Source organism: Phacochoerus africanus, chromosome 5, assembly GCF_016906955.1.
Source record: "Phacochoerus africanus isolate WHEZ1 chromosome 5, ROS_Pafr_v1, whole genome shotgun sequence".
Taxonomy (NCBI): domain Eukaryota; kingdom Metazoa; phylum Chordata; class Mammalia; order Artiodactyla; family Suidae; genus Phacochoerus; species Phacochoerus africanus.
The window spans coordinates 23,337,785-23,347,925 of record NC_062548.1 but is presented as its reverse complement, the minus strand read 5'-3'; the positions used below and the strand labels follow the sequence as shown (position 1 = coordinate 23,347,925).

At 45.9% G+C, this 10,141-nt stretch overlaps 1 protein-coding gene across 5 annotated transcripts in view; it reads right to left on the bottom strand.

The window, feature by feature from the left end:
• Positions 1 to 2,046: 2,046 nt before the first annotated feature.
• The window catches only part of LOC125127362 (uncharacterized), a 148,260-nt gene continuing 140,165 nt past the window's right edge, over positions 2,047 to 10,141 (bottom strand). Inside the window, exons 22-27 of one of the 5 annotated variants that reach the window (XM_047780270.1) lie at positions 8,438 to 8,502; positions 7,959 to 7,989; positions 5,076 to 5,120; positions 3,615 to 3,667; positions 3,343 to 3,462; positions 2,175 to 2,303 (exon numbers count right to left, since the gene is read on the bottom strand). In XM_047780270.1, coding sequence (XP_047636226.1) covers positions 3,382 to 3,462; positions 3,615 to 3,667; positions 5,076 to 5,120; positions 7,959 to 7,989; positions 8,438 to 8,502 — 275 coding nt within the window. In that variant the 3' untranslated portion in view covers positions 2,175 to 2,303; positions 3,343 to 3,381. Of the gene's footprint in view, positions 2,304 to 2,532; positions 3,668 to 5,075; positions 5,121 to 7,958; positions 7,990 to 8,437; positions 8,503 to 10,141 lie in introns of those variants that run through there. The other 4 variants (XM_047780269.1, XR_007134922.1, XM_047780267.1 and 1 more) reach the window with 4 other exon arrangements.

Genomic DNA, 10,141 nt, shown 5'->3' with positions numbered 1-10,141 from the left:
CCATGCTCCTGTGATATATACACATATGTATATATATCACAGATGGACTATTAGCCATAAAAATGAATGCAGTCTTACCATTTGTGACAAGATGGATGGACCTACAGGGTATTATGCTCAGTTAAATGTCAGAAAAAGACAAACAATGTGATATCACCTATATGTGGAAACTAACAAAACAAGTGAACAAACCTAACAACACATAATGCAGTCATAGATACAGAAAACAAAGAGGTGGTTGCCAGAGGGGATATGGGTGCACTGATGAGAGAAATAGGCCAGGGAAATTAATAAGACTTACAGAAATCTAGGTAAAAAATAAATGAGTTATGGGGATTAAATGTGTAGCATAGATAACAGTGACTTTGTAACAACATTGGCTTGTGACAGATGGTTACTATATTAGTTGTGATGATCATTTTGGAATGAACAGCAATATCCAAAATATATTTTTGCATCTGGAACTCTTAGTGTTGTAGATCAACTATACTTGAATTAAAAGGATTTCCCTTGAGGCTCAGCAGGTTAATGATCTGGCATTGTCACTGCAGCTGCTTGGGTCACTATTATAGTGCTAGTTTGGTATCTGGCCCAGGAAACTCCACATGCCATAGGCATGGCCAAATAAAATTCAATAAAAAATAAAAAAAAACCCAAAAAGCTCTGGGATAAGTAAGCCCAATCCAAATGCTTATCAACTTCTCCATGGATATGATGATCCTCTTGTCATGCATGATGATGTGATTAATAATAAAGATCAAACACTGTAAAAAAAAGAAATGCAGAAGAAAAAGTGAAAATAATCCAAGTGCCTCAGAGATCAGAATTTTAAAAACTCAGCAATTAGGGTATAGGATTCAAAAAAGAATTAAGAACATACTGAAAAATCATTTTGTAAATGAAGTTAAAACTAAGAGAAACAGGGTGAGAAATAAGACCTTATCAGAAATGGTGGATGAAAAGGAAGAAATTCTTAGTAACTATAAACAAAACGAAACAAAACAAAAACAACTCCTGGAACATAAGTCAAGCCAGACATTGTAAAATAACTGATGAATGTGTTGAAATAAAAGACAATCATAAGAGATCTGAAAGATGAATGATTGATGGACCTGAAAGAGAGAAACCAATGGTACAAAGCAAATTTTAAACAGTATCATGCAGATTTTTCTGAAAATTAAAAAGGTTGGTCTTGAAATTGTTTTCAAAAGAACACTGATCATTTACTTGCAATGACTAATAAGAGATGCTGCTGCAGTGTAAAGCTTAAAAAAATTCCTCTGGGCATCTAGAATAAAAAGAACTATAAGGAAATAACACATAATTTCAGAAACATTGTTGCCAATAAATACTCTGTGCTGGAAGGAAATAGAGAAACATATTTAAGATTCACAAGGGGACAGATGATGAATCATGAACTTTTTACCAGCCAGGCCGAGTGGGTATCAAGAGTCCTGATGTCCAAGCCATCACGAAAGAGCCTGGGTCTATTGTCCCCATGACCACTGGATTGAACAGGCTTCAGACAACAGACTCCCTAGAAAGACACTGACATGGGGAGTTCCCATCGTGGCTCAGCAGAAACGAATCTGACTAGCATCCATGAGGATGCACGTTCAATCCCTGGCCTCTCTCTGTGGGTTTGAGGGTCTGGCACTGCGGTGAGCTGTGGTATAGGTCCCAGATGTGGCTCGGATGCAGTGTTGCTGTGGCTGTGGCATATGCCAACAGCTATAGCTCAGATTCAGCCACTAGCTTGGGAACCTCCGTATGCTGCTGGTGTGGCCCTCAAAAGAACAATAACAACAACAAAAAACGACTGACATGGGACCGGTGTACAGTATGAACTTTGGAGTTCCTTACTTAACTGAGACTTGGTGAGGGATAAGTGAGAGAGGGAGTGATCCTGGTGGACACTAGGGCACCTCCCTTCCAACAATTCATGAAGCGCTGCGTCTGCTGAAGGTGCTTTTCTATCTCTGTGTATTTTATTTTATAAAGCAGGATTCTAAAAGCAGCTGTATAGATAAATACAGTGTAATAAACTAAATTTAATAAGAAACATTTTATTTCATAAAACAACATAGAGATAAATACTGAACACGTAGAACATATAGATAAAACTAAAGGATAAAACAAGGGATACGCAATTAAACAACAGATTACACTAAGGTGCCCTAGGAGGTGAGCATTGAGTGAGGCTTCTGCTGTGCTTGTCTATGTGGAGGTCCTGATGGTATGGAGGTTCTAAGACAGGCTGGGGGTGTCCACATCCAGGCTGTCACTGGTGTCAGACCGACAATCTGTAACACAAAGGCAGGTGATCATTTGGGGACAATACTGCTGTTTATTTATTTATTTATAAAAAAGTTTTGCCTACTCTCTCAGCATGCACAATTTCCTGGGCCAGGGATGGAACCCATGCCATACCTGTGACCAGAGACAGCAGGGACAAGCCAGAGCCTTACCCTGCTGAGCCACAAGGCAACTCCACAACACTGCTTTTTTAAAATGTAATAAAACAAGTTGTTTATGTTATTTAATGACAAAATTGGAGAAAAAACAAAAGGAACAGAAGTAACATAAATCCTGCCTGGCAACCCATCCCAAATGAGCACTGCAATGAAGTGCCACCTCGTGCTGCTTTAGTGTGACTTGGACACATATAGTATCTACAGAAGCTCCAGCGCAGGTTGTGAAATGGGGCCATAAGGTGACCCAGACCTTGCAAGGAGGCTGCAGAGGCTGAGGGACCCCCAGGGCTCAGGCACCTCCTAGGCAAGCAGGGATCCTGCAGCTTCCCAACATGATACCAGGACCATAAAGAGTCCATAGGGATGCAGAGCAGGGACAGGTGAGCTCCCTGCTCACAGAGCAGCGGGTGTCTGGGTCTTCTTCACCCTTTTCCCAGAAGTCCTGAGACTGGGCAGGTCAGGGCCACTTCTCCATTGCCTCACATCACCTGGTGATTCCCTGTGGGGGGAGGCTCCCTAGTAACTTCAGGGGGTGGGGATTGGCACTGCAGGGATGGGTCCTGCAGAGGATGTTGGACCACTCCAGTGGGGCTCTTCAAAAAGAACACACTGGGAAGAGCCCCTAGTGAGTCATGAACTTGATGGCCCTACAGCGCTCCGCGGACTAGCAACCTCAGGGACTCCTGGGATGGGGATGTGTTGCTTGGGAGGTGTGCTCATGGCATCCTCTGGATGGATTAATACCCTCCTCTTTTCTCCACTTCTGTGGTCACACTCAAGGGCGGCCACACAGAGTTTTGTCTGGCTTTCTGAAAAACCAAAAGGAAGTTGGGCATGCTGTGGAGAACAGGCGCATCTGTCTCCTCACCTTTGCACCCCTGGTCTGCCACATTGACACTGCCTCTTCCTAGGTGTGCTCATCATCGGCATCGGAGGCTGTCCCCCCAAATGCTTTTCTTAAATGCAGGAACAGGGAGCATTTCCACTTCTGGGAGGAAAAGTACAGTCTCTGAGACCAAATCCATCATGATAAGTATCATAAAATGTTGGAGAGAGGAGGTGGGGAAGACTTACAAGGAAGAGTCTACAGGTGACACAAAGAGAGGAAAATGAAAAGATGTGAAAGAGGAAATAGATTACCCGCTTAATTCTGCTGTCCTTGTCAGAATTCTTGTTATGTGCCATGTAACATTCTGTGTCCAAGGGCAGCCACCAGGTCAGGGAGGCCATAGGAAAGGAAATGGGTGATTTAGAATCAAGATGGAACCTCAGGACCATGACACTGCAGGGAGCTCAGTCTCGGGCCCCTTTCTTTCCTTGCCTCCATGGACCTCCCAGGGCCTCAGCTGGTTCACATCTACAGTGGAGGTCTCTGGTCTCCAAGATCCTGCTGTGGCCCTCTGCTTCCCTCAGTGTGACTTGGAATAAGACCTGTGTCTTCCTGCTCCACAAACAGGCTGCTTCTGTCCCCATGCACCTCGGAGCACGCCCTGGCCTTCCTCCAGAACCCCTGCTTCCGACTCCCTTCTTCCTCATTTCTCTCCTCTAATTACTGCTCATTTCCTTCCTCCAATGAGGGCAGGGTGGAAGAAGGGCAATGGCAATGTTGCCACTCTCCAGGCAGTCAATGGTTCTGTTAACCAATTGATGCCACCCAGGGAGTTCCTGGCATGGGCCTGATCCTGTGCTGGCACCTTGGGGGAGGGAAGGACAAAAACCTCCACACAACCGGGACTCCCTTATTACCTGGGGTGACCTTAGGTATCTGGCAGAACCTTATTGCTCACAACACCACCCTGACTTTCAAAGCTCCTCAGAGAGGATAAAAGCACAATCAGAGGTGAAGGAATGTATCCAAATTCCTTGCCCCAAAATGAGGCAACAGGCATCTACATAAACATAGGGTGCCTACCAGGATTTGCCTTTAGACTTGGAAGGACAAGGAGGGATGAGAGCTGGGCAGGCCTGAGGAGAGGACACGGTGTGCACATGACTGGGGTGTGGGGAGCAGGGCCAGGGCTGCCTGGATGAGCGGTGGATTCTCAGGGAAACAGGGGCCCCAGGCCCTGCTGCCCTGAGCCTCTGTCCTGGGCGTGGTCAAGCCCAGGAGACCAGGTGGGTGGGTCTGTGAGAGCAAGTGTGCAGAGAAGTCCAGCCTCCCCTTCACACATTCCTCTAGACTTCCTTCTGGTGGGGAGGGTCCCCAGGCAGGTGGACGTGGAGCCCTCTCTCAAACATGATGTGCACATCAGCCTTGGGTGAGCTGTCCAGGCTGAGATGAGCTGAAGGAGGCTGGAGCACATCTGTGACCCCAGAGGATGTGCTCCATAAGCCATCCTACCCTGGGAGTGCCTTTACATGAGGAAGAAAGAGCAATGGGATCCTGAAAGTGCAGACAGAGTATACTTCTCATCCACCACCAGACACTTGCTCCAAGAACTTGGGACTTCAGTGTCAATTGACTCTCAGAGTTTTGTTGTGCCCTGTCAGCTTATGGTTCTCATAGGCAAATTTAAAAACAAAGCCAAAATCTGCTGTAAGGGATCCCCTCCAGCTGGCAACCTGAATCCAAGCTTTCACCCTTGGCAGTGTTGTTCCTACCTGTATCTTCATCAGTGATGCTGCCAATGCTCTCCACAATCAATTCTGCAGAATCATAAACATGAGCAATAATGTTACAAGAAAAGTTGCCCCACCCATTTCTCCCCTTCCCCTTCAGCTAATGCTGCCTTCCAAGGCATCCCACTAGTCCTCTCTCCAGGTTCTCACATCTCCCCTGGGCTCTGTGGAGCAACAGTCCTTCAGTAAGACATCGATCACACTTTCAAACCTTCAAGAAAGAGAGATGCTGAGAGAAGCCTCTGTCAACCTCTCACTTCCACAGGTCCATTACAGCTCTCCCCTTCAAGCTGACCCACTAGAAACTCCAACACTTACGGGCACACTTGAAATATGGCTAGTGTGATCAAACCATTGGGTGTTGTGTGTGTGTGTGAGCATGCTTCTTTTTAATTGCTTGAGTTAACCACAATTTGAACTAAGTTAAATATAAGCAGGCACTTCTGGCTAGTGGGTACCACAGTGGACAGAGCAGCTCTAAGAGCTTGCAAGATGAAGAGACAACCAACCACCCTCGCCTCACTGTTCCTTCATTCAGAGAATTTGGATGACCAGAGGGAATCTTTCATTTGCAGGTTATCTTGGGTGCTTGGACCCATGCTAGGCATTGTGAGAGTCCTTGGGGACACTCTAACAGCAGTGTCAACACTCTGACCTGGGAGGAATTCCCAGCAGGGCACCCCACTTTTTCCTAGTAGTGAGGAGCATGGCCCAGGGCACCGGTGCTGGACATAACCAGAGAGAATGGGCAGAGGGGAGGGAGGGATGCATCACTCTTCATGAGCCCATCCTTCTCACCCCTGAGCCTGGAAGACCCAAGGAAGGCAGTGGCACCCCCTTACGGGGTGAACAATTTGTACACTGAAAACTACAGATCATGGCTGAAAGAAATTAAAGAAGGTGCAAGTGCTTGGAACGACACACCATGTTCATAGACTGGACGGTTTAATGTTGTCGACATTTCTCTGCTACTGAAAATGATGTACACATTATACTGCAACAACTCACAACATCTCATGCCATTTTTTGAGACTTGGAAAAGAAAATCCTAAAATACATGTAGAGCCCCAAGGAATAAAAAGATGATCTTGACAGCAAAGAACAACAATGGAGGCGTCTCAATTCCCAGACTCAAAACACACTGCCAAGCCACAGCAGCAAAAACATCTACCCCTGGCATCTAAACAGGAAGACAGACCAATGATCCACAAGAGAAGGACCTAAAAATAAACTCACACATGTATGGCCAAATGATCACTGCCCAGGTTCTAAGATTCCCCAGTCAAAACAGTATAGTCTCTTCAACAATCAACAGAATGAAAAGGCAATCTATAGGATGGGAGGAAATACTTGCAAATATTGCTTCTGGATAAGGGACCCATATCCAAAAAATATAAGAAACTAACACTCAATTAAAACAAGACAAAACACACATGCACACACACAAACCAAAAAAGGGAAAAACAAAGACTGTGGGCAAATAGCTGAGTTTAAAAATGGGTAAACACCTTGAGAAGATATGACTCCATAGAAGCTATGATGGTGATCAAATATATGTGAAAATGTTTGTTGCGCTCAACTGGGACTCTGTGGTTAAGAGATGCAAGCAACTGCTTTGGGAGTGGATAAGCAATGAGATCCCACTGGATAGCACAGGGCACAATATGTGGCCACTTATGAAGGAAAAGATAAAAAGCACTAAAAAAATTACAACTTTACTGGAATGCTGATTTCCAGGAAAAGCATGCTAATAAATGGATTCACAAAACACTGCTCTTAAAGAAAATCCAATATAGAAGAACTGACAATACTGAAATCCTACCATTAAAAACAGCCACTATCAGTCATATCATGGTTGTTATCCAGGCTTCATTTTCTACACGGTGTGTGCAGCATGTGCCCTGATTAAATGTAGAGCCACACTAACAAGAGTCTTACAACATGAGGGACTTACTTCATGGAGAGAAACACAGAGGGAACACGGAGTCCTTCTCACTCAGGTGGGCAGTAAGTTTGTACAATGGTGCCGGACACCAGGCTAAGGATGAGGGTGAACTCTGAGCTCTTACTTGCAAGATCGCCTGGGTGTGTGCTACCTAGGGTGGCCAAATGTAAGAATGACAGTGACCCTGTCCAATACAAGAATACGCCTCGCCGATTCCCATCTGCTTTGGCCATGTTGAAGCAATGACAGCAGTACTGACAGGGACCTTATAAGATGCATAGCATCGACAGGACCTCTGGAGACCCTGGTATTACCAGGCATAGACATGGAGCAGGGACCCTTCCCCGTCAGTGCTCCATGACTGACAAAATCCTGGCCGAGGGATAGGTGCAGGTCAGGGGTCCAGGCATCCCCATGGATAACCTGGCCTGGGTCCCCATTTGGCTTTCCCATGTAGGAGGTCAAGAGCTTGGGCCAACTCTCTCTGCACCATCTCCAGCTGAGCAATGGGAAACTTAAGCCAAACTGGGAACAGTGGTGGTGAAGGGAGAATGCATGAATGTAGAGAAGTTGTGCAGAGGGGATGGAATTTGTGTTGGGGAAATTCAATGGTTGTCATGTCCATCTAAATATGAAATATCTCATGAGGAAAACAGCACATGTGCTCACACATGGACCTCACTCCCTGTCCCTCATAACATGTAACAACTCAAGGCATCAACATGATAGGCTTGTGTCCAGGGCATGGACATCTTGGGCATCACTATGAGCGGCAAAGAGCTGCATGCTCTACACCCCCAAGTCTCCTTCCAAAAGGAACCCAGGATATGGAGGCTCTGCAACCAATGTCAGCAAGGAAGCCCCACATTCTACTGCACCAAGATTGTTTGTCACTGGAGAGATGATCTCTGAATACACACCGCTTCTATAACGCCACTCATTCATCAAGATCTGGAGAAAAGAAAACAGTGTGAGAATCTAAGCTTCATGGGCTCTATGGACAAAGAATATTTCATTGTATTTCTTTTCTCAGAAAGCTAAATGAAGCTTTCCTTGAGTCCATGGTCCCAAAGAAAACAGAGATGTCATTTGTGAGAGGGGCTTCAAAATTTCCTGGAAGACCTAAGTATATATTGACTGAACACTAAAAAATTCTCTTTCAAGGAGGGTAATACTCTGCAGAGAAAATGCTCCCAACCACACATGCAGTGTACAACAGATGCTGTTGTACTGAAAACAGCTTTTTCAGTCAGTCACTGGGAAAGGCATTCAGTCATCCAACCCAGGAAAAAAGTATGTCTCCATACTCTGAACAGGATAGATTTTCACATTTGAATTTGATTGAAAACAAGGAGAAAATGAAGCTATGATTTTATCTCAAATAATAAAAGGCACTTACTGAGCAGTCAGATGGCGTTTCTTCTGTGCTGCTGTACTCCTTCACCAAAATATGCCGAGGGTGACCTGGGAGCACATAGAGTATGAGGAATGATATTGGTGACGCTGCTCAGGAACTATTCAGGCAGCATTGTTGGGGAGTGGTGTGTGAACACAGGGAGGGAGGGGAAGGATGTGGGTGATTTTTTAAGCATGGGCACACATGCTGTTGGCTGACCACTCCGGTGGGACGAGGCTGGCCAAGGGGAGGTTCCTTGGCATAATGAGAAGGGGAGCTTTAAGCTTCCTAGCCAAAGCCAACATACTCAATTCAATGTAGGCAATTTGAAAAGAGGTAAATTCCAAATTCATGTTCTGGGGAACCTCCCGCTGTGGCTCCATGCATTAAGGACCCGAAGCTGTCTCTGTGAGGAGGCAGGGTCGCTCCCTAGCTTCCCTCAGGGGCCTAAGGATCCAGGGTTGCTGCATGCTGCGGCGTAGTGTGCACATGTGGCCTGGATCCGGTGGTGCCATGGCTGGGGTACAGCTCTGGGTGAACCCCTCCCCTGGGAACTTCCATATGCCACAGGTGTGGCCACACACACATAACAAAACAAAAACAAGTCATGCCATGTTTCAAGGACAGAGTCCAATGACTCCTCCAGCCTATTTTAAATCCCGTGGCGACTCCCACTACTTCTTGGAATGTTCCAAGACCATTTTTCATCTCCACATGGTCACATGCCCTGCTTCTGCTCAGCATAGGGTGATGGCACAGGTATAGTATTTATCCTTTGCGTAACTGCTAACTATACAGTTCCGTAGCCTTTTTGACTTCCACACGCCTTTCTACCCATCAATACTACCTACACCCCCACCTTTGTCATCCTACCCAGCATGACCCATCACCACTCACCTTCCCCTGGCCACCAGGCCTTGGTAATTCCTGCTTCTGCTATATGAATGTGCCTACACAAGTAGTATTACACGGTATCCGTCTTGCTGTGCACCTGCCTTATTTCACTCACCACAATAGATTTTTGTAGTGTTTGGTCCACCCGTACCCTAACGTATTTCCAGCTTTAACTCCACTCTGCGGCTAAAGAGTAGCTCATTCGGAGTTTCTTTTGCATTTCATTTTGCCAGTCCTCTCATTCATCATCACATTCATCAAGGCCTTTTGCATAATGCCCATCTTTGGACTCCTGGGAGAAACAGGCCAGGGAGCATTCGGGTATGGATTTCTCTGTGCTATAATGGTGAGAAATCACACTGCACATCTGTCAAAGGGCAGAGCTTGTAAGAGCACCAAGTATGACTCCTAAGGCAAACTATTAGTGTTCCGCTAATTGGAATAAAGGTCCCACCAGCATGTTATACATTGTCAAGGGCTGGACCTGGAGCGGTGGGATTCGGGAACCGTCTGTGTCATCTGTTGGACTTCCTTGTCCACATAATCCAGGTCGAAACAATGTCTAGTAATTTAAAGACACCTGGAAACACGGCTTCCCTGAGGGAGACACAGCAGCTAATGTCCAAAAGCCAGCCATCATCGACACCCTGGCTAGAGATCATCTTCACCCTCCAACATCAACCGGCTGTTGAGATTTCAAAGTCGTTTTAATTCCACAGGTGTAAACACTACCACCTGACTAAGTGTGTTTCAACTTGGACACGCACACACGCATGCACGCACGCACGCACGCACAAAGGATACCACAAAATA